The sequence below is a fragment of the Vipera ursinii genome (genome assembly GCF_947247035.1).
Source record: "Vipera ursinii genome assembly, chromosome: 7".
Classification (NCBI taxonomy): domain Eukaryota; kingdom Metazoa; phylum Chordata; class Lepidosauria; order Squamata; family Viperidae; genus Vipera; species Vipera ursinii.
In genome coordinates, this window is record NC_139521.1 from 58,100,676 (window position 1) to 58,124,842 (window position 24,167).

General features: G+C 39.0%; 1 protein-coding gene across 1 annotated transcript; it reads left to right on the forward strand.

The window, feature by feature from the left end:
• The first annotated feature begins 1,851 nt into the window (after positions 1-1,851).
• BDH2 (3-hydroxybutyrate dehydrogenase 2) lies at positions 1,852-22,420 on the forward strand. Its single transcript, XM_083366987.1, has 10 exons — positions 1,852-1,906; positions 3,762-3,887; positions 6,352-6,430; positions 9,142-9,238; positions 10,291-10,399; positions 11,009-11,069; positions 11,423-11,536; positions 11,759-11,817; positions 13,551-13,643; positions 22,202-22,420. The coding sequence occupies exons 2-10, from the start codon at positions 3,816-3,818 to the stop codon at positions 22,253-22,255; spliced, it is 738 nt and encodes a 245-aa protein (XP_083223113.1). The 5' UTR covers positions 1,852-1,906; positions 3,762-3,815; the 3' UTR covers positions 22,256-22,420.
• Positions 22,421-24,167: the final 1,747 nt, after the last annotated feature.

The window sequence follows — 24,167 nt, forward strand, 5'->3', positions numbered from 1 at the left end:
GTGCTATTGGGGTTGTGTTTGGGAGTCTGAGGATGGAGCCTTACCTGTTGTTGGAGGACCATTGGCTGGAACATTTGTTAAGAGAAATAAAGGAATCTCTAGAGGCCTGCCTTGCCTTGACCACCTGGGTCATAACACTTACAAGCATTCATTTAATAACCATTCAAAGTTTAAATGGGACTGGAAAAAGTGACTTACAACTGGTCCTTGCACTTATAATCAATGCAACACCCCCATGCCCAAAATTTAGGTGCTTGGCAACAGGCATGCATTGACAGTTGTAGCATCCCAAAATCAGGTGATTGCCATTTGTGTGACCTTCCCAGCTAGCTTCTGACAACCGAAGTCAATTGGAGAAGCCAGAGTCACTTAATGGCCATGTGATTCCCTTAATAACCATAGTGATTCCCTTAACTATAGCAAAAAAGGTGACTAAATTGGGCATGACTCACTTAACAACTGTCTTGTTAACAACAGAAATTTTGTACCTAATTGTCAAGTCAAGAACTACCTGTAATATGTCAGACTACTGTTAGAATGTTTAGAAAGAATATTCTATTTGCACATTTACCCTCTTATTAAGGTTCAGAAATCATGCCACATTTTGTTTTATTTAGGATTAGGTGGCCTTCTTACTCTTGACAGGCCTTGAAAGTAGCTTACCCTAATTAAGCGAGATAATGTATACATAGCTTTTCCTTAGATAAATGTATTCTCAGAAAATTAACTGAGGTCTGGCATGAGGGCTGATTGTAATGTATATAAGCTGGGCCTTTTCAGTTGGATGGAGAAAATGGGAATGACATTCTTAAAGCTGGCGTCCTAGTTCATTTCTGCATAAGGGGTGAGGTTCATTCTCAGCTATCCCATATCTTTCTCTAATAGTTTGCTGTCATCCCTCTTGGAAATGAATAAAGAATGTAATTTCATGACGCTGCCTGGTCTTTTCTTTATCCCAGGATACAGAACGGACTTGGTAAGGAATAAACATATTACAATACTGCAATCCCAGCCAGGGAATTTTGGGAACTGATGTCCATATGGCTTCAAGTTGCAAGATTGAGAAACATTGTATTAGAGTTTGGGAGCAATAATTAAGGAATCTAAAGGAAGGCCTGGAGGAACACTGTCCATGGGGCCGCGATGGGTCAGGCACAACTTTTCAACTAACAACAACAAAGGAAATCTAGCAAACTGTAAGAAGCTTGCTGGAAGGTGGCTATTGTGAAAATCAGGAGGAATAGCACTCTTGGTAATGCAAAAAAGGGGGGAGGGAAACATTATTTACATATAAGGAAACAGGTATATTATCCAAGTGGCATGGGAACTTGTCACTGCCATGATAAACTACATCGTCTTTAAGTTTTTCAACTGTCAAGAATTCCTAGCAGAATTCTGACTGTCTGGGAACTCCGGGAATAGTACTGTGGTCTAATATACTATAGCAAGAGTATAAGCCAGGGGTAGGCAACCTCGGCTCTTTTATGACTCATGGACTTCAACTCCCAGAATTCCTGAGTCAGCATAGCTGACTCAGGAATTCTGGGAGTTGAAGTCCATGAGTCATAAAAGAGCCGAGGTTGCCTACCCCTGGTATAAGCGTTTGAAAAAGGCTGGATGGAGAAAATGGGAATGACATTGTTAGAGTCCTAGTTCATTTCTGCATGAGGGGTGCGGTTCATTCTCAGCTATCCACATCTTTCCCACTTTCATTAACCAACAGCTTTCTGCAAACAAGTAACTTGGATGCAGCCAAATAGTTTGAAATCAGTACTTCACTAGGTGGCAGTATAAACTCTACCGTGCGGGAACGCTAAAATAATCTGCCACCTTCTTCACTACAAATCCCACCATGCTTCAGGAAACAAGCCCGCCTCCTGGTGAAAGTCCTTGCCGGATTCCTGCGGTGAGTTTCTTCTTTGCATTCACGTTGTTGTTGTTCTTAGTGCTAAGAAACTATGAGAAGCATGCGAGAGTAATTTTGGTTTTGCAGAGTATTTTTTTTTGTACCTCCTGAGGTAGAAAGAAGTTTGAATTGCATTAGGCTTTGCCATGTAAGATATTGGAAGCCAAAGCAAACGGCTTCTCCCATACTTCCTTATGCCTAAACTACGTGTTTTCCCCTGAAATGCTGATGGAAACCTTGTTTCCAGTCTTATGGGAAAGGTCCCCAAAGATTATGCTCCATAGTGAATTGCGTCAAGTCATCAAAGACTAGGAGATATTTAAATCCCCATGTGCTCTTTTAAAGGTGCAAGCAATTTATAGCTGTGTTTGCCCAACACATTTTCTCATGGTTAACCAAACTGTGCTCTATTCAGTCCAGTTAACTGTGTCTGCTGATTCATAAGCTAAAGGAGGCTGACTAACCAGAATTAGCATGAAACTTTAGTGCTAGTTTTGTTCAGCTTGCCTCAGCCCGGTGCAGTCATATTTCCATTCCTATAATAATCATTCTTTTAAGGATTTATGAGAGTGGAAGTGTGGAGAAAATCATATTGGAGAAGATTGTTTCAGAAAATATTGCCGCATTATTTTGCATTTCTTGGCTGGTCCTGGGATATGTGAACTCAAGCATTTGAGAGACTTAATATTTTTATTTTATAAATATTGATTCATTAAAGTTTTTCAATGTCTTTAGTGATTTTGTGTACAGTATTCACAAAATAACGAGGTATCTGAAGCAAAAGCAAAATTGTCATATGATGCAAAGGTGTAAGTCCAGCCGTTCCCTCTCTAGGATAGGAAATAGCTTTGTTCTTTTAAAACCAAAGACAGAATTTAAGAGAAATAGATGTTTCTTCCTTATGAAAAATAATTTTATTAACAGTTTATCTGCAGTGCCTCATTATTTGAACTAATAAATCCTCATCCTTTCTTCTTAGCTGAAGAATAACCACTCCTTTGACTTTTTGATCAATAACTGCTACAAATATTTGAAAAGTAGCTTTCAGTCAGGAAGACTAACATACCATAATGATGCAGGTCACAATTATGTATAACATACATCAGTGGTTCTTAATCTGATGTCCACAAAAGGGGGGGAATGGGGGCGGGGGGGGGGCAATGTTGTCACAGGGTGTCTGTGAAGGCTTAAAGAAATGCTATGATTTAAATCTTGAATCTTGGTGGTCCGTGGCCATGATCCAGGCCACAAAAGATATTTAAAGGGGAGACCATGGTAAAGAAAAGGTTGAGAACTACTGATATACATTATCTGTGTTCACTTTTGCTTCTGAGGAAATACCAGTGGAGAAGATGTATTTCTTTTTGTTCCCTTTTCAAAGTCTCAGGTCAAGTACAAACCCTTCAGAGCATGTTTATCAACTTTAAAATGTGTGGATTTCAACTCCTAGAATTCCTCAGCCTGCATGTTATTATTTATTAGACACCCCCCCTTTTAAACTTCCTTGCCAAATACAAAATTCAAATATCAGCATAAAAGGACTTTTTGGAAATAACTACAAATTAAAGAGTGAACTGATCTGCTTCATATGAAAAAGAATCAGTTATGCGTTTAGATACCTAAGTAACTCACTCTGAGACTGAAAATCTTCATATAATGTGCAGATAAATGAAGATCTGGATTGTTAATGAGGAAGTTGACAACTTCCTTACCATAGTTACTATGGCATAGTATCTCTCTAATCTGTAAATTATGTTCTAAAATCAGTTTTGTAACTAAGAAGTACAAAAGAAGCATGGGGATCTATTAGGCTACTATATAAATGGAAATATAATGAACATCTGTTACCTTGCAGCTGTAATCAAGACCAATCCATAAGGCCCTGCAATTGATTGGAGCTGCTTCTAAAATGGGGCGGCTTCAGGGGAAGGTAATACTACTCTCTGCTGCAGCCCAAGGAATTGGCCAAGCTGTGGCTAAAGTAAGTGCAGAATTATTTATTGAATGTCATTATGGGATCGTGCACTTGATTTTATAAGTTTCAGGTACAAAAGTACCTTCCCTTTAAGTGTGGGAGCTAAAGGCTATGTGCTGGAGGAAGTGATGAAAATAAAAACCTGAAGAGAAAGGATTTAATATTATCAGAATAATATCATGCTGCAGATGTTTCATCACAATCAGATGCCAATATTTCATGACCTTGGCTGATCTTGAAAAAGCTAAATAGGATCAGACATGGTTATTTCTTTGATGGGAGACTCCCAGGAAATCCTTGGGCAAAATTTCCTTGGCCAAGGAAATCCTTGGCTAGAATCCAAATTAAAAAATGAGTCTCAGAAGAAAGAAGTGGCAAATCACTTTAATATTATTGCAAAAAAAGCAACAACCCTGTGCACCTGTCCATATATAGGACCAGAAGTAATTTCATCTAGAATTGTTACAAATGATGTAACATTTGTAAGTTCACTCATTTTGAAAGTAAATGTATTCTGTATGTGTTTGTGTTCTTTTATTTAAGAGGTGGGTATTTCATGCTACTACAGGCATAAAAAAATTCATAACTATCAAAAGTAGATTTTAAGAGCCAGCTTTAGAGTATATACAGGGTCATTTACTGAAATGGAAATTGAGCAAATAATAATTGCAAAAAGCAGCTTACATCCTGTGACAAAACCTCTAACGCCACAAAGCACCAACATCTGCATATCTCAGATCCTTGGGAAGGACTCTAAAGGTGGATAAAAATTCAAAATCTGAACATTTGACTGACTGTGTAATGAACCATAATAATGTAAAATCATGCAAGATAAAAAGTCAGTCCTAATTTTAAAAACTGGGCATCTTACACAGAGGAAAATATTATTATCTTGGAATATTCATACATATTCCATTTCCCTGTCTAGGAAGAAACTTGCATGAATCTTTAAAATAAATAGCATTATGTAAGTAACAATATTTAATATATATTTAGCTGGGATTTGCAATAAAAATCCAGGAGCTAGCTAGCCATCTACAGCTTCTTCCAGAAAATCCATTCCATTCCTACTCCCAAGTTTCACTTTTTTTAATCCCCCCCCACTAAATAGTAATTAGGAGGAGAAATTTTAATATATTTTTTTCTTGTGCTTTTTTCTAATCTTTGCAAACTGTTCAATTTCTGTGACTGCCCAGCTGAACAAGTACCGTAATTCTGGATGGCAATAAACCTTAAATTAAAAACAATTCCCATCATAAATATAAAGATTAAAATACACAGTAACCAAGGAAGATGCCACACTCCACAGTTGTTAGCACAACCAGGAGAGAGCACCCATCTCACATCTGGGGCCTCAGGCCTGGACACATGCAAATATGCTAATACTTCCCACTTCATGGGTTAAATATCTCATCTCACACCTGATTTTAGCATATCATGCTTTTTTTTGCAGCCAATATATTTTATTATTTATTTATTTATTTATTTAATTTGTATACCGCCCTTCTCCCGAAGGACTCAGGGCGGTGAACAGGGCAATACATAAAAACAAGATACAAAAATTAAAAATTATTAAAAAGTAATTAAACAGTGCCCATAATAAATTAATACAGATTAACAGTTAAAATCCATTTATAAAATCCAACCCCGTCCCATCAGGCCAGGCCAGCTTGTTCAAAGAGATGGGTTTTAAGATCGCGCCAGAAGGAGCGGAGATCGGGCGCCATCCGGAGCTCGACCGGAAGATGGTTCCAAAGATCCGGTGCACCCACAGAGAACGCCCTCCCCCTGGGGGCCACCAGTCGGCATTCTTTGACCGGTGGCACCCTGAGGAGGCCCTCTCTGTGGGAGCGTACTGGGCGGAGGGAAGTTGACGCCGGCCGCAGGTGCTCCCCAAGGTATTCCGGACCCATGCCATGTAGGGCTTTGTAGGTCATTACTAACACCTTGAACCTATTTTGGTTTTTCTTCTGAATATAAAAAAATTAAGTATAATAAATCTTTTCATTTGATATGAAAACTCATTTTTCTTAAGTAGATTGTTAGTTTACAAGATGATTTGCAGACATTATGATTTTTTTTCAGCAAATCATTTTTTTTTAGCAATTTCAGAACTTTTCACTGTCTGTGAAGATGCTCTGGTATTTCAGAACATATATCGGAAGCAGTAGTTTCAGAGATGCCAGAATATTTCTGGAAGAATTTAGTTCCTAACCAATTTTGTAGATATAATTCTTGGTAATTGCTGTAATCTTTAATGGTGGTACTATTGTTATAGTATTGTTACTGTTGTTGGTTGTTAGCCATTTTTCCAGTGGAACCCAGAGTAATGCACAGAAGAACATGATAATAACAATTTAAAATAAACATAACTGCTATTAAAAACAAAAGAAAAATATTGTGCTGCTTTTATCTATATGGCTATAGTTTGTAAAAATGAACATATATGTACATTTTTTTGTTTTTAAAGGCTTTTGCAAAAGAAGGAGCTCAAGTTATTGCTACAGATATCAATGAGTCCAAACTTCGAGAACTGGAAAGTTATCCAGGTATTCTTTGAATTACTTAGAACCAGAGCTTAGCAAAGTGTATTATGTGATCCCTCATTCTTGTGATGGTCCCATCTCCATCACTACAGAAGGCAAGTGGAGAAACAAGTCTGTTACATTTTATCCCTATGGCTTATCTGTAGTAAGTACCATTTCTCATATTGTATGAGGTAGTGAATTCATGCCTCAAGATTCAAGGTAGCTCTGGGCAATGAGCAAAGCAATCAGCAGAGAAAGCAAGGGAGCTACTATGGCCTTCACATTTACTATCTCCTCTTAAAGCTCTAATAAGCAGCAAGGTTGTGGTCCAGAAGGCCTAAACAGAAGGCTGCCATGCAGATAAGAACCTCTGGCAGCTTCTGTTCATGGGAGGACTATCTTGAGAGGATAAATGAGCAAATCATAACACAGTTGTCAAAAGTTGTGAGGGTGTTCTACCCTAGCACATTCCAGATGTGTGGGATGTCCTACTTGTCTCAGCAGAGGTTGTGCTGACTGGGAATTCTGGGAGTTGAAGCCCAAATATTTGGGTAGTAGATGGAGAAGATTGGACACCTAGATTGGAGAAGGCTGTCATAAATGACACTCTCAAAGTCCTAGGTCTCAGCAATTGTCAGATGTCATTTGTTTGGAATTATGAGGCCAAATTCAGGTTTTCTTCATTCCATTATTAGATCATTTCAATGTAAGTTTCCAATCTTGTGCTTATTTAGCAGTGTTGCCAAGGCTTGCTTTCAGCTATATAGATCAACTGTATCTCTATTATGAATCTTTCTTCATTTTCCTCTTTCTCTAGAAATTCCTTTCCTTTCCTAGATCAAGAAAGTTTCAGAGTAGTTGACCTGAATGGACTCAGAGCCTACTTCAACTGAATTTAAGTTTAATATCATATTCTCTCATCAGTGTTATTGTCAAAAAGCTTTATTCAGGCAGCTGTGGTCCAATTATTTCTGTATTTGATTTTCAGTTGCACATTTTCCAAGTCAGTCAGAAAATTATTCAGTGATTCAGTGGAAGATATAAATGTGTCTGTGGTTCTAGGTTATAACTGCTGGAACATAAAATGTTACTCAGCAAACAGAAATAATTTGTAACTGAAACATTAATAATGTAAACTTGTTATTGCGAACAGAGCAACTTTAACAATTATGATGTTTTGTGTATGCTTTCAAAGAAGCTGACACAGGTAGTTGACTTTTGACCATGGTTGGGTGCAGAATTTCCATTGCTAAGCAAGGCAGTTGCTGAGTGATGCCATGGTGGTTGAGTCATGTGGTCATTAAGTGAATCCAATTTCTCTAACTAGCTTTCCTTGTTGGAGGTCAGCTGGGAAGGTCGCAAATGGTAATATATAATCCTGGGATGTGGCAACTGCCATAAATATATGCCAGTTGCCAAGTGCCTAAGTTTTGATCACATGACTGTGGAGATGTTGCAAAGTGCAAAGACCAACCATAAATAACTTTTTCTCAGTGCCGTTGTAACTTCGAGGGGCTGGTAAATGTATGGTTGTAAGTTGAGGTCTATCTGTATCACATGTAGATGATCTCATAAAGAGATAGGTAAAGGTAAAGGTTGCCCCGCATATGCGTGCTAGTTGTTTCCAACTCTAGGGGCCGGTGTTCATCTCCGTTTCAAAGCCGAAGAGCCAGCGCTTGTCTGAGGACGTCTCAGTGGTCATGTGGCCGGCATGACTAGACGCCAGAGGCGCATGGAACGCTGTTACCTTCCCACCGTAGTGGTCCCTATTTTTCTACTTGCATTTTTATATGCTTTCGAACTGCTAGGTTGGCAGAAACTGGGACGAGTAACAGGTGCTCACTCTGTTACGCGGCACTTGGGATTCGACCCGCCAAACTGCCGACCATCTGATCAACAAGCTCAGCGTCCTAACCCACTGAGCCACCGCGTCCCAATAAAGAGATAGATCCATGTAAAAGAAAAATTTTCCACAAATGAATGTTGAGGACTATGTCAGACTAAAGCTTATAAGATGCTATTCATAATTCCAAAGAGAACCAGCATCAGTAGCATTTAGCTTCTCTGTGCAGAGTTACTCCATGTGGTTAGGAAGTATGGACAGTTCTACATTCATTCATTCATTCATTCATTCATTCAAATATCATGCAGGATGCTGATGTCAAAAGATATCCTTTTTTTTCTTCTTGCTTCAGGAGTTTGCCTGAACATGTGACTACCAAGTAGGGATAGGTCTACAAAGACTGATCCCATTTCTTATCTCTCCAGAACATACCTGGCCCCATGAATTCTCTTTCATTAGATAAAGCAAACACCTTGGTTGTAGATGGTAGAGGGCAGGAGTGACATCTCCCAGCTGTTGTCCTCTTTTGGGGAAGAGAAAGAGGAACAGGTCACTTCGCATGTTCTGCATTTTTGAACCATCATTAGGAATCTTGCTGGTTCTGCAAGAGGAAAATCAAGTGGGTACTCTCAGGCAGCAGGTTATTTTGAATTGGTTCTCTCTGTTTCCTTCTTCTTGGACTTTGCTTTGCTAAGATGACATGGGCCAAAATGTTTTCTCCTTTGAATGGACGTTGAACTCGTGAAAGGATTTTGTTTTTGGAAGTACTGTATGGTCCCTTTTCTTGTATGGCTCCCCACTTTCACCTTTGTAATATGGCTGCTTTTTTAATTTTGAGAACATCACACATACTCATCACAGCATAGATTATGTGGATCTCTTTTAACAGGCATTCAGATCCAGGTGCTCGATGTCACCAAGAAAGAGCAAATTGAAAAGCTGGCCAAGGAGGTGAAGAGAATCGATGTTTTGTGCAATATTGCAGGGTAAAATGTTGCCAGATTTTTAACTGTTTTTCCAATCTTTCTCCTTTCTGAAATTAGACTTTTGTTTCCACTTAGCTTAGTAATAATCTGAATCAAAGATGATTTGGCAATGCAGGGTAAATGAGCAATAGCAAGTTGATTCCATCTACTATAATCTTGATTCTGCCTATCAGATGGGCACTAACCCTTTAATATTATATTAATATTATAATAAAAAATATGGATATAATATTCTACACTTGCTTCTGTAGTGCGAAAGCATTGGGTTATCCAAGCCATCTGCTGTTAGTCATTTCTTCATATACTGTACTTGACTGCTCTGAGAATCCCTCATAGAGGTGACTTGCCTTTCATATTATAACACTGAACACATTGTGTTGACTAACTGTCTGCAATTCCACTCCAGATGTTGCTTCAATTTGGGTTAATGAATTCATCTGATTTGAAGCAGCACTTTGATTTGGAAAAGTTGATCTGGTTTGAACTGCCACATTGAAGTGGATGAGTTTGCTTCATGGGTCTTTTGCTCCTGTGTATCTTAGACTCTTTGATCAAGATGGTATGGAAGTCTAATGAAGCATTCCTGGATATTGATTCACTTTCAGTGGGTGTATCATTAAAAGACGTTGAATTGAAATATCACCTCAAAGCAACCTTCATAAAAATAAGCACGTGTCAGTTTGATTAATAGCACAGGAAAAGAAAATATCAAACCCTTACTGCCATAGTCCCAAAGTGATCTGTGAGCATAGGTATCCTTCTGTAATTAATTATATGTATATTAGAGACCATGATACCTCTGCAGTTCCAATTTTGTGCCAGTGTGTTTGCCAATACATACAAATTTACTCTTCAAAAGATTTAAACGTGATTGTCTACTTTGTGGATCACACGTGTTGTGCAAACTCATCATTTTTGTAGTACCGAAACAACAGTCATGATTTCAGCATACTAGGCCTTCTCCTGAATCTTTAATTTATAGTTTTATCCTATCACTTGACAGTTTATGTGCTTCGGAAAGTAAAACAAAACAATTGTGTCTTCTGCTATAGTTTTGTTCATCATGGGAGTATTTTGGACTGTGAGGAAGAAGACTGGGCCCACACAATGGAAGTCAATGTTCGTAGCATGTATCTCATGATCAAAACATTCTTGCCTAAGGTAAGATTGAGACTTTTCACGTCTGTAGAGCAACTGAGTAAGATGAAAAGAAATTTGGAAGTTGAAAAGTTCTCAAGCCACCTAATATGTGTTATCCGTTATAGAGGTATAAAGCCTTGGTGCTTTGGAAGGATATCTGGAAGCATTATAATAATAATCTTGTAAGGCAGAAGCAGCTGATACCTTTCATATTTTCAGCCTACAGATTTCATATTGTGTTAAAATTGGCCATAGTGGTTGGAGCTAGTAGAAGCTAAGATCAAAAGGTGTGTGATTGTTGGCACAAAGGTTTATGGGATTAGGCCAAAAGCATATAGGATAGTCATTCTGAACTTGGAATCTCATATATTTTCAACTACAAACCTTATAATTCTCAGCCAAAATGCTGGCTGAGAATTATGTAATTTGTAGTTGAACACTGCAGGGTATACCAAACTGAAAAGCATGCATTTCTGTCAAATATTTGTTGTGCCTTCTATGATTCTTGCACATGAAAACAACTCATTATTCAGATTACATAGTACTTTTAAATCTGTACTTGTAAATCAATTTTTTAAAAAATAAGACACTTAAAACATCACAGGATATAACATTTCAATTTTTGAACAGATGCTTGAGCAGAAATCCGGTAACATTATCAACATGTCTTCTGTGGCATCCAGTATCAAAGGTTAGTGGCTGATAACAACTGGCATGAAAGGGAGTCATTATATATGCTGAAAAAGATGGACAACAAAGACTTAGCTAACATTTGTATGTGTACTGGATGTTTCTCTCCCCAAAAAGGAGGAAAAGGGAGAAAACAAATAGGAATGTGTCCAGACAATTAAAATTCAGGAATGTGTATAGAGAATTGGTCCATCTGCAAAATACTCCTTGTAAAAGATAACCAAACAGAAGTCTGGAGCAGAACAAGACTATTCAAAAGAGCCCTTATGGAGATGGGGGCCAATACTGAATGAAAGTGATCTCTTTTCATATGCTTTAGTTACGTACCTTGATTGCTAATCCTTTCTCCTTCAGGGGTTCCCAACAGATGTGTCTATAGTACTTCAAAAGCAGCCGTTATTGGTCTCACCAAGTCTGTAGCTGCTGACTTCATTGAGAAAGGAATCAGATGCAACTGTGTTTGTCCTGGTATGCAATATTCTACAATCTCTGTTTTGGGGATTTTGCCCTTCAGAATTGTGCAAAAGAATTCAAACTGTAGCTCAAAGTTGAAGGACCCATTGTGCTTACAATGTATCAGCTACATTTGATTTATAGCACAAAGTACTTTTTTTTATTTAGTTAAAGACCCACCTTTGTTCATGAACCACATGGTGTCATTTTTAATTAAGGTTTGCATATGTTTTATAGGCACCGTTGACACTCCTTCTCTGAGGGAAAGAATCCAAGCAAGACCTGATCCAGAACAGGTATGTAATGCATTTTATTATAATATGCAAGCGCACAATGAAGGAACAAATATATAGCAGTTACTTCTATAAGACCCGTTTCCCAAATATTTGCAGGAAGTTTTGCTGGAAAGTTCCTATGCAAAGACACCATTAGTGGGATATTTGAAAAGGCAAACCAAGTGCAATTAGAAAGATAAATAGGACAATAAAAATGTTTTACCTAATTATATACCTAATTATAAGCCGCCATAAGCCTACGTGTATTTGGCAGCATACAAAACATAATAAAGAAATGAAACTTCACACACAAATCTAGTTTAGACTCTTCCCAGTAATTTCTTCCAGAGTTATCTCATAAGCCAAGTATATAGGTCATTGCTGTTGATGAGTTGACAATCAGTCTTTCAGTGGCCAAAGAAGAGGAGGTCAAGAAGACCACAGCAAAGGGAAATGTGTGTGCTGCCTTTCATGGTATAAAAAAAGGTGAAGGGAGTCCCTGCAGATTTTACTCCACTAGTTGTTGCTGACTGTACGGGGTGGTGTTCATCTCTGTTTCAAGGCCTTTGAGCCTGCGCTGTCCAAAGACATTTCCATGGACATGCAGCCAGCATAACATCACAGGGCGCTGTTGGGTGACTCAGTAGTTAAGACGCTGGGCTTGTCAGCTGGAAAGCCAGCAGCCCAGGTTCAAGACACGAGTTCCACGCAATGGTGTGAGCTCCCACCTTTGCCCCAGCTCTTGCTAACCTAGCAGCTTGAAAGCACACAAATGCAAGTTGATAAATAGGTACCACTTTGGTGGGAAGGTAACAGCGCTCTTCCTGGTATAAAGGGAAAAAATAATTAATTTGCTTGAGCTGCTATTCCATATAGTTGCAGAATTACAGCATGTTTGTAATAGTTGTATCTTCAACCAAGATCAGATTTCTGTACTTTGATGGCGGTAGAGATGTCTTCTTCTGTTGTAGGACCTCATAGAGTCCTACTAGAGTAACTGCACTATTAGAATGAAGTGGCTGCTTCAGTAAGCTGACTTTGAGGTATCATGAAAAGCTCAGCAAACCATTGCTACAGTTTTCTCAAGGGGCTGTGCTAATGGCACATCTTCCTTCTAGTGCCAAAATAAGCTAGATAACTTTTAAAGTCTCAAAGGATGTATGATTGGCTTTTTTAGTCTTTATGGATATACACAACAAGCACCTAGAGACCTGTTCTATTTAAATAACTTTTTAATTTATGTGGGTTTCATTGGTTATGCTAATTATTTACTGCTGTGCCTGATGATAACATTGTATACTGGTACTTTTTAGATCTTGCAGTATTTATCTGTGCAGTATTGATATACAGTATTACATGCTTGAAAAGATGTTTCAGAAAGACAGCTGGGAAAATGTTTAAAGTAAATTTATCTTGAATTTTGAAGGATGCATCTGTTATTTTCTATGCTATTTCAGCTAGCAAATTATTTCAAAAGTTGATATTTTTTATTCTTTTAACCAAAGGACAAACATACCAAATGTTCCAAGCAATATTTTACCATAATTAAACTTTGTTAATTTGCCTTGTAGATTTTGTAGGTGTCCTACTTTTTTTTTAATAATATCTTGGAAACAACATAAGACTTTGACACTCATCAAATCATTTGTAGGGCATGTTAGAATGCTGATCTGTTGCCTCTGATGATGAAAAATCAGAAACAATCTAACTCTGGGGCTGAATATTTACTTCCAATATCATTTTTTCTCCCCTAGGCACTAAAAGATTTTCTCGCCAGGCAGAAGATGGGTAGATTGGCTACTGCTGAGGAAATTGCCCACCTCTTTGTATATCTGGCATCTGATGAAGTAAGTTACTTGGATCAGCTATATGTTCTTTGAAAGAGAACCTTCCTGTTGCTAAAATGGGGGTTTTAAAAGAAAAAAGATATAAAATGTATAGGTGATATTTTTATAGGTACGGTAGTTCTTGCTTAATGACAGGTTGCTTAATCACCATTCTTTACGACAGATCCCCAAAAGGTACCTGTGACCCAATTTTGAAGTTCTGATAGCTGGTCCCAATAATCATATAACATTATGGGTGTTATGCAACCAGCCCATCTTTGTGGCTGTTTGAAGTGTCCCATGGTCACATGGCCACAATTTTTTACAGTTTTATTGATGGTTTCCATGCAAAATCATTGGATAAATTGTATTTGCTTAGAACCACCACATTTGCTTAACAACCACCAGGTTCACTTAAAGACTATCACTAAAAAGGTCATACAATTGGAAATGGTCAGATGGTAACTCATTTAATGACTCAGTGATTTATCACTATAATTCCAGACTTAATTACAGCCATAAGATGAGATCTGCCTACGTAAATAATTGCAAATATGTTCAATAAATAAAAATCTGAGAACAGTTCCATATATAGAAGGTTAAAAAAGTATGTGTTCAAGAATTACATTAAAGAAAAATCATGTGCAGTAAGGGATATTATGGTTATAGTGAACTTCAGCCCTTATTTCCTTGAAGCATAAATCAAGCTATGCATGGTAAATGTGACACTGGAAAGATGTCATGCACATATTTATTGCCACAGTAAATACCATGTAAAATGGTTTATTAAAGAAAGGGGATGTGTTCTTTAGTCAAATAGTAGTTTTAATTCTGATACCAACTGCAGTGTGTATTTCAATTGGTAAAAAGCATTTTAATATTTGACAGTCTATCTGAAATGCAAAATGGCTCATCTGTAAAATTTTGCATTATATGGCTACATCCCATAACCAACTAAGGTGGCATTACAATATTTGGAGCTTTATATATAAGATTTCAACACCATTAAAAACAACTTTATGAATGTTGTTTAATTATATAAGGAACGGTTGCTGGAATTGGGTGCGTCTAGTTTAATGAGGGGAGACATGATAGCAGTGCTCCAATATCTCAGGGGCTGTCATAAAGAAGAGGGAGTCAAGCTATTCTCCAAGGCACCTGAAGACAAGACAAGAAGCAACGGATGGAACTAATCAAGAAAAGAAGCAACCTAGAACTAAGGAGAAATTTCCTGACAGTTAGAATAATTAATCAGTGGAACAACCTGCCTCCAGAAGTGGTGAATGCTCCAACACTGGAAGTTTTTAAGCCATTTGTCCAAAATGATATAGAGTTTCCTGCCTGAGCAGGGGGTTGGACTAGATGACCTCCAAGATCCCCTCCAACTTTTTAATAAATAATAATAATAATAATAATAATAATAATAATAATAATAATAATAATAATAATAAAGGGGATAAATTGGATTCAACTGGCAAATGGATTTCCTTAAACACGAAACTATTTTCCTAGTGAAACCAAGTAGTATCTCCTTCAAACATTTGTTTCAATGCTTTCCGACCCAGTCCATAGCAATGAAACAGAGAAAGTTCTCCGAATTCCACTTGCTGCCATTGGCTACTAGGCTGAATAGTAACACAGAATTAATAAATGGCAACTAGCTATGTTCTCTATGTCTCTGCTTGAAGCTTCCTAATGCTTTTCTGTTTGCCTGAAGTTTCACTGTACATCCACAATACAGTTTGCTACTCTCTTAAGGCAATGGCTGTGGTTTTCCTGCGGAGGGGTCTTCTCAGATCCTTGTTGACAGTTCTATCCCTGTCTACTCCCGACTCTGCCCTATTTGCAGAGAATCATTACCCAATCAGGACTTGCCCTTTGTGGCCTGCATGTAGCTTGCTGCTCATTTCAAACTCTGGTTGGCATCTCCTATAACATATGCTGTATTCTAAAGAATTTGTGGCTGTCAGTGCTCCAAAGCAATTTTGTGCCTTAAATCCAAAATGCTAAACAACTTTAAATATGAGGCACTGATCAATTCTACAGTTCTATCTGCTCTAAAACTAGCTTGTTCCTCTGGCAAGATATGTTTTGAGTCTCACTAGTATAACAGCTCCAGGTGCAGATGTTTGCCAGAGATTTTACCGCTTGGGTGGTCACTGTTAACTTTCTTAAAAATAGCAATAAATATTGCTGGTCACAGTCATTTGGAATTCTAGTTGAGCTGTCAACTAGACATCAAGATTGGACCTTTCCAGTCAAGATTTATTTAGCCCACCCAGTGGAAATGGAGACAGCTCTAGGTGTTTTAGCAGTTTTCAGCTGGTTGATCGATCAGTTTAGATATTTTGAAGCCATAACCAATGGCCATAGTGATAATGACTCAAAGCGGGGGGGGGGGGGCTGTGTTGCTTTTGATGTGCCCCTCCCATATTGCTGCTGGCATATGACACTCTGCCAGTAATGCTTCATTGTTCAGACAAGCCAAAACCAACCTCTGTAAGAAGGTGGAATCAGCAAATTAACCGCTGTAATGAATCCTTTGATGCTCTCCTTTGTGTGGCTTACAGTCTTTTATTTTGTGTTTTAAACTGGATAATCCCTTTATTGGGAATATGTATGGAGTCTACCATATCGGCATAAACTCTGTTTCTGTACATTTATTTGTGAACATTTGCCCAGTTTGACAAAAAAATTGCCAGAAGTGAAGAGGTTGATTGTTAAATATGTAAACAAATGCAGTTAAAAACCCTCAACAGTCTTCAGGATTGTTATGCATTTGGGGGAAGTTTCCAAACTCTTATTATTCTTATTGTTCTGCATGAGGGTACAGAATGTATGTAATATACTTGGGCATATTTGTTTCCTGTGTTGTGCTGCTTCTGGCTAGTTTCTAGAATTACTAGCCCAGCAGTTTTTATCAACCTCTTGGTAAATTGTGTCAATACCATACTTCTGCTGGTGTAGAATGTGGCCACGTAGGCAATTGTGGACACCCAAAGAAGGGTGCATGTAACACTTCTTCTCTACAAACTGCTTTGAGTGCCAATTTGCTACCAGAACCAATTCAAGGTGTTGGTTATGACCTACATGGTAAAGGGTCAGGCTACCTATGGAACCGTTTCTGTCCCATTACATCTGCCCATCCCACACTGTCAGACAGCAAAGGAATGTTGCAGACCCTGTTAGTCAAATTCAATTGATGGAGTTCAGGGAGACAACCTCCTCTGTCATTGTCCTTGCCCTGTGGAACATTCTCCCTCCTCCTGGAAATGAGACAGGTTCCCACTTTCCCGGCCTTGTGAAAGCATGCCTCTGCGGCCTTGCATGGGGAGCCCAGAGGAGAACATAACCAGGGGGCTGGTTGCCACCTTGAGAGCTCTCCCGAAACCTTTCAGTTAATTTTTAATATGTGTTTTAAGTATCTTTCCTCCATTTAAATTTTAAACTTTTATGTATTTTTATATTTTAATATTTTATTGTGCATCACCCAGAGCCCTTCTGTGAGGGAGGTAGGCAGTTTAAAAATTCGATAAATAAATAAAAGAAATATACAGAGAGACAATTAGGTTGTGTGGTTAAGGCATTAGGTTAGAAATCAGGAGACCATGAGCTCTAGTCCTGTCTTAGGCACAAAGCCAATGGGTTACCCATAAACCAGTCACTCTCTCTCAGCCCAAAGAATCAGGAAATGCCAAACCCGTTCCAAAACCCCTTGCCAAGAAAACGGCAGAAACTATTTCAGATAGTTGCTAAGAGTCAACACTGACTTGAAGCTACCAAAAAAATCCCCACTCCACTTTTATTTCAGATTTTTATACCATCCTTTTTTTCCATGTAAAACACAAGGCAGTGTACATACCAATACTCCTTCCATTTTCTCTATAACAAAAACCCTGTGAGGTGAGTTGGCCCAAAGGTCAGTTGGTTTTCATGCCAAAGGCATGACTAGAATTCACAGTTTCCTGGTTTCTAAGCCAGCACCTGAACCACTACACCACGTTTATGTCAGACATTGAATCAAACCTCAATTTATCCTAAGCCAGTTTGGTTTTATAAGAAAGAAATGTATGAATAGGGAAACGGAGGTAAAAGAAAATGTTACCTATTATCAACATAATTTATTTCACTTCCTTTTATATTTCTAAATAGATCCCTAGGAACTTTTTCCCACAGATGACTTTATGACGAAGAACAGAATACTGAGGCTCAGTGAAAATTAACTTCCTCTTTTATTTAAAATAAGCATTTACAGAAGCAAGGTGAAAATCATTTCAAAATTACATTACAAGATGGTCAAAGCTTATCTTAATTTCTTTTGGAGATTTTAAACTCCATTTATAGATTTTCATTAAATACTACTTTGATTAAAGTTCCAGATGAATATGAAGAGAAGTGAGTACAGGGAAATTTTCAAAGGTTGGACTCAAGTCACAGCAACTGGTGATGAGGAGGACCCTTGAAAGTTGACAGCAAAAGCCCAGTTTTTGTCCCCTCGAGAGCCATGCTGCCGAGGTCATTTTCTTTTTCTGATTGGTTGTTTCCCTTAGCTTTGATTGGACTGTTTCAAACTACCTGGAATGATCTGGAACATTCTAGAACCGTGGTGGCAAACCTATGGCACACGTGTCACAGGTGGCACACAGAGCCCTCTCTGTGGGCACATGCACAGTTGCCCCAGTCCTAGGCCTTCAGCTGGGTTTTATAAAACCTTTTTGCTTTAGGCCTCCGCTGCCATATGCAAAAAAAAGGTTCAATCAAACAATCAATTTCAACTTCTCATGGGGAAAAAAAGATCTCGCAAAGTTGGAACTGATCGATTGAACTTTTTAGTCCCACCCAGTCTGCCGTAACCACCGCAGCCATGCCCACCCAATGGGCCATGCCCACCTGGCACCTGACGATACATAAGTGGGTTTTGGGTTGCAGTTTGGTCTCTAAAAGGTTCGCCACCAAGGTTCTAGAACATGCCATCATTTCCACCTTGGTTTCAGTACATGACCAACAGTGGTTATAATTGCTAGCTTGAACACAAATTTGACATTTGATCACTTTATTAGCATATCTTGTCAACCCTCTAGCTCATCTGCTCTTCTCTGATGAAGGATCTATTCGGCATCTTTACCCTGTTACTGCAACTTTTACTCTACCTAAATTAAACTTGATTTCTCTGACAAAGGTATGTGAAGCTTGCGCTATGTACCCACTCTCTGCAGATAGTCCTCGAGATACCATGGGACACTTAATAGCCCTTTGAAACTATGACGGACCCTAACTCCCAAAAGCTACATGTGATCCTGCTTCAAACCTACAGCAGCTGCAGTGCCCCTGCAGTCATTTGCCCTTACAACCAACCACATGGGTGTTGCACCAGATGCCCCTGTTCTGTACCAGCCTGCTACCGGCCCTGCAGAAAAGGCAACCCCTTTACAAACGGCAAGAGGCTGGAATTACGCCTGCCAAATTTATTACTACAAAAACAAACAAGACACGAACCAAGAAACACTATCCGAGCGGTTGCCTTCAGCAAACCAGCCCTCCCCACACATTCCCCTTATATAGAGTTCAGGGCGTGGCTTCTCTCTGCCTCCTTCCGAGAAGCCCCATTGCCTTCCTCTGTTTACTCCTAATTGACTGCCTCCTGCGTCGGGCGTCCTTGAACAGGGCCAGCTGTGGGTCATCTTCATCCACACTGTCAGGCTCACACAGCTGGGTCTCCTTGGTGACCAAGTGGGAGGGGCCTGGCTGAGGGCTATCATCAGCAAGATCGTCAACCCCCTCAGCAAGGTCTTCAACACCCCCCTCCTCCTCTGAGTCATCCGACCCAACTGCCAAACCCACAGGCTGACCCTGAATCACAACAGCCCCCCAGGTTTCCTCCCAGCCTGCCCCATTAGGACCCCACAGCGCTTAACACCTGTCTCCCATGCTTTCTGAAAGTAAGCAGAAAGTTCTGCGCTCCAACAATTCCTTGCAGAAAACATGGCAGCTTTCGGAGCTTTCTACCCTCATCAGTTGGCCATCAGGAGACTACAAAACTATCCTAGGCTTTGAGGAAGTCAGCTACCTGCATGCAAAGATAGCAACTTTATTTATTTATTTTATTTTTATTTTAATTCCATTTATATCCCGCCCTTCTCCGAAGACTCAGGGCGGCTTACAAGCTTAGCAGTAGCCTTCATTCTATGTATATGCCTGCTTATTAGGGCTTTCACACACACCCCAAGCGGCATTATTACAAAGTCAGCTTAACTGCCCCCAACAATCTGGGTCCTCATTTTACCTACCTCGGAAGGATGGAAGGCTGAGTCAACCTTGAGCCTGGTGGGATGCGAACCTGCACTAATTGCAGGCAGCTGGTGTTACTTAAGGAGGCATTTCCAAACCTTTCCCTTGCTTAACCGCTTCCCTCCCCCAGAAATCCACATTTTTTCAATAAGGGGGGGAAAAAAGGTCGAAGGGACAAATGTGTTGACCTCCCCCCCCCAAAAAAAAATTAGGTGCTGAAACTGAGTTCTCTACCTCGGCCTTCCAGTCTCAATCCCTTTTAATAATTTAATTTTAATCTAATATCTATATAGTACGCAAAATAGACAATCAACAAGCCAAAAAGGGAACAAAAAGACCCAAACACCTTTCCAGCAGCAATCAGCTGGTGGATGAGCTGATGAGCATAGATTAACTCCAAGGTTAACATCAGACCAACAAACAAGTAAACAATACCTCAATCAAGGAACTGCCAAACAAGCCAACAACAAACTGCCCAATCAAATAACCTCTAATACCACCCCACCAACACTAACAGGGCAAGCCACTAGAGCAGAGGAGCCCCCCCCCAACCTTTTGAGCACCAGGGACTGGTTCTGTGGAGAGAGGTTTTTCTGCGGACAGGAGGGGGTGTGGGTTTCAGGTACTGCCTGCATCCTGTGGATGGGACTTTGCTTATTTGCGCTGCCTGGTTTCTGGCATGCTGCGGCCCGGTGCCGGTCCATGGACCAGGGGTTGGGGACCCCTGCACTAGAATATTTTATTTTTTATTTTTTATTTTAATTCCATTTATATCCCGCCCTTCTCCGAAGACTCAGGGCGGCTTACAAGCTTAGCAGTAGCCTTCATTCTATGTATATGCCTGCTTATTAGGGCTTTCACACACACCCCAAGCGGCATTATTACAAAGTCAGCTTAATTGCCCCCAACAATCTGGGTCCTCATTTTACCTACCTCGGAAGGATGGAAGGCTGAGTCAACCTTGAGCCTGGTGGGATGGGAACCTGCACTAATTGCAGGCAGCTGGTGTTACTTAAGGAGGCATCAACCCCACTGCTTACTAACACTGAAGATGCTACCTAGTTTGGGTAATGAAATGTCTGCAAGAAAACAACCAAGCCCAGAGAGCACAAAGAACCCCTCGGAGTTAAAGTTGTTTGTTGCAAAAATCACCTAAGAAGATGGAAAATATACAGTTAAAATAAAAATATAATCCGCATCTAAGTACTAAACTCTCTTATACTGGAAGCAAAAAGGAATAGATCTCTTAGAAAACGTAGGAACCATGTATCTGGAAATGTTCTTGAAGGGCATCTCATCTAAGGATATCCCGAATCAGTCTAGTTGTGATTACTTGAATCTTTTAAGTTGCAGACCCCAAGATGTTAAAGTAACCAATCTCTTGAAGGTGGAGTTTACACATCCTAAACCATGGTTTGTTTAATCACAACGGATTGGATTCATCTAGCAGTAAAACGTGCTTGGTGTAAGTGATGCAACAAACTGAACATTTGTTGCCATAACCTTCAATGGTCATTTCATAGAGATCTGTACATCTCTTAAAGTTGAGCAAAGTAAAAGTAATGAAAGACAGACAATAAATACATCAATGATGGTCTGGTGATGCTACAAAGATCCTGTTCATTACTAGGTTTGAAACCACATTATCAATGTGTGGATTTAATCTTATTAGTGTTTCCTTCTATAGCTAGTCCTCGACTTACAACAGTTTATTTAGTGACAACAGTTTATTTATTTATTATTTATTTATTTATTTATTTATTTAATTACATTTATATACCGCCCTTTCCCAGAAGACTGTTAGTGACTGTTCAAAGTTACAACGGCACTGAAAAATGTGATTTATGACCATTTTTCACAGTTATGACCTTTGCAGCATTCCCCATGATGATGTGATCAAAATTCAGATGCTCGGCAGCTGGTTCAGATTTACGACCATTGCTGTGTTCCCAAGGTCATGGGATCACCTTTTGCGACCTTCTACCAGCAAAGTCAATGGAGAAGCCAGATTCACTTACTAACCAGGTTATAACTTATCAACTGCAATGACTCATTTAACTGTGGCAAAAAAGGTCGGAAAATGGGGCAAAACTCACTTAACAAATGTCTCACTTAACAATGGAAGTTTTGGGCTCAATTGTGATCATAAGTCGAGGACTACCTGTATTTTATTAGAAATCAAATTAATTTAATTTTAATATTTAACCTTTATTTCTATGTGCTATTTATCACTTGAATGCCACGTTTGTTTTTATTTTCTAAATTATTTCTTTTTTCTCCCTAAATTTCAGTCGGCATACATGACTGGCAATGAATGCATCATTGATGGTGGATGGAGTATGTGACCAGCTTCTGCAGACATTCTACCTGCAAATTAGTGTTCTCAGTATTCCAGAAGATAAAAAGGACAAACTATGTGCACATCTAACAATCATGTCAAATTACTATAATAAAAATTCATACAATTTGTTAACTATTTGATGGCAGCAAATCCATCAATTTCTAAAAGACTGTTCACATAATGGATTTATTGCTCATTTGTTAAGCAGCTGTTGTGTCCAACTTCATTTGAGTCAATTCTTCTATTGTTGGACTGACAGTTTGGTGTATAGACCCAGTTTGATCTAGTGCTTAAGGTAGAGATCCCCAACCTTTTGGGCGCCAGGGACCGGTTCCATGGAGAGAGATTTTTCCACTGACCAGAGAGTGTGTGGTTTTGTGGATGCCCGCGTCCTGCAGATGGGGCTTTGCTTGTTTGTGCGGACTGGTTGCTGGCATGCCGCGGCCAGGTACCAGTCCACGGACCAGGGGTTGGGGACCCTGGCTTAAGGCACCAGGCTAGAAACCAGGAGACTGTCGGTTCTACCTTAGGCATGAAAGATGGCTGGATGACTTTGGGCCAATCATTCTCTGTCAGCCCAATTGACCCATCAGGGTTTTGTTGTGGGCAAAATAGAAAGAGAAAGGAGTGTTACGTATATTAGCCCCCTTGATTTTTTTTAATCAAGATAATAAAGGCAGAAAAGAAAGAGAGAGAAGAAAAAGAGAAAGAAAGAAAAAGAAAAAAGAAAGAAAGAAAGAAAAAAGATTTACTATTTCATAATGAAAATAAGGTAGTTTGCCTCAGTACATTTGACTTTTGTTGACTTGGTCATTTCTGTAATGTTTTTCAGATGATTTGCCACTGTCATAATCAAGGATGTGTGGCAGGGTTTTTTTACTTCCAAGTTTAGCCTATAGCCATAGTATTCCTTAGGTGGTATTTTGTTTCTAAGATCAGATAAGATCATTCAGATGCTGCCACTCACAAGAGCTCTCTGAAATGTGAAAAATATTTATCAACCTTTTCTTTTTGCTTCTTTCAAGTCCAAGATTATTTCAGTTGCAAAACGTCATTGTTGAAATACTCACCTAGATTTCACTTTTTATTTTTAAATGGCTAGCAATCATAATGCCTTTCTCTCTGCTTACAATAGCCATACAGGTACACAGCAATGTTTTACGATAAATACAAAAAAATACAAAAATTGAAGGAGGTGAACAGTCAGGATATAGGTGCACATTTGGGGAACATGGTAATATAATTATAGTGTTTAAATATAATCAATTTCCTAGAGTATTCAATCATACTTATGGAAGGATTAATACAAGGTGTTTTTTTAAAATTTTGGGTAATGGGATAAATTTTCACTTTGCTTTCCCATACCATCCATGCCTGCCTTCTGCTGATTATGCACAGTTCTGGGGGCATCACTATTTTCTGTTAGAAGTGGATAAATTAATTTAAAATAAAGACTTGTTTCCTTAACATAGGTTCTCAAAGACAAATTATTAGACACATGTTAGTATGCTACTCTCTAATACTCTCTCATGGAGTATTCTGATCATAAGGTGTTGATACCACAGGAACCTTGTGGGGAAGTGATCATGCAATATTGGAATTCAACATTATGGAAGCACAAGCAATAGAACACAGTCAAACTAGAGTCTTGGACTTTAAAAGAGCTAATTTCAATAAACTTGGAGAAAGCTTGGGAAGGATTCAATGGATGAGAATCCTAAAGGGGAAAACAACTCAAGAACCTTGGGAAATTTTGAAAAGTGAGATAATAAAAGCCCAGTCTAGCACAATACCAACAAAGAAGAAAAATAAAAGCTCTCAAAAAAAAACCAGCATGGCTGCATAAAGAACTCTCTGATAAATTGAAAGATAAAAAGGACAAGTATAAAAAGTGGAAAGAGGGGCACATAACTAAG

Bases quoted from the DNA above. Each gene is read 5' to 3' on its own strand.
- BDH2 (XM_083366987.1), top strand. From the start codon at position 3,816: ATGGGGCGGCTTCAGGGGAAGGTAATACTACTCTCTGCTGCAGCCCAA. The intron at 10,400-11,008 runs GTAAGATTGAGA...ATTTTTGAACAG, and splicing joins TCAAAACATTCTTGCCTAAG to ATGCTTGAGCAGAAATCCGG. The intron at 11,537-11,758 runs GTATGCAATATT...TATGTTTTATAG, and splicing joins ATGCAACTGTGTTTGTCCTG to GCACCGTTGACACTCCTTCT.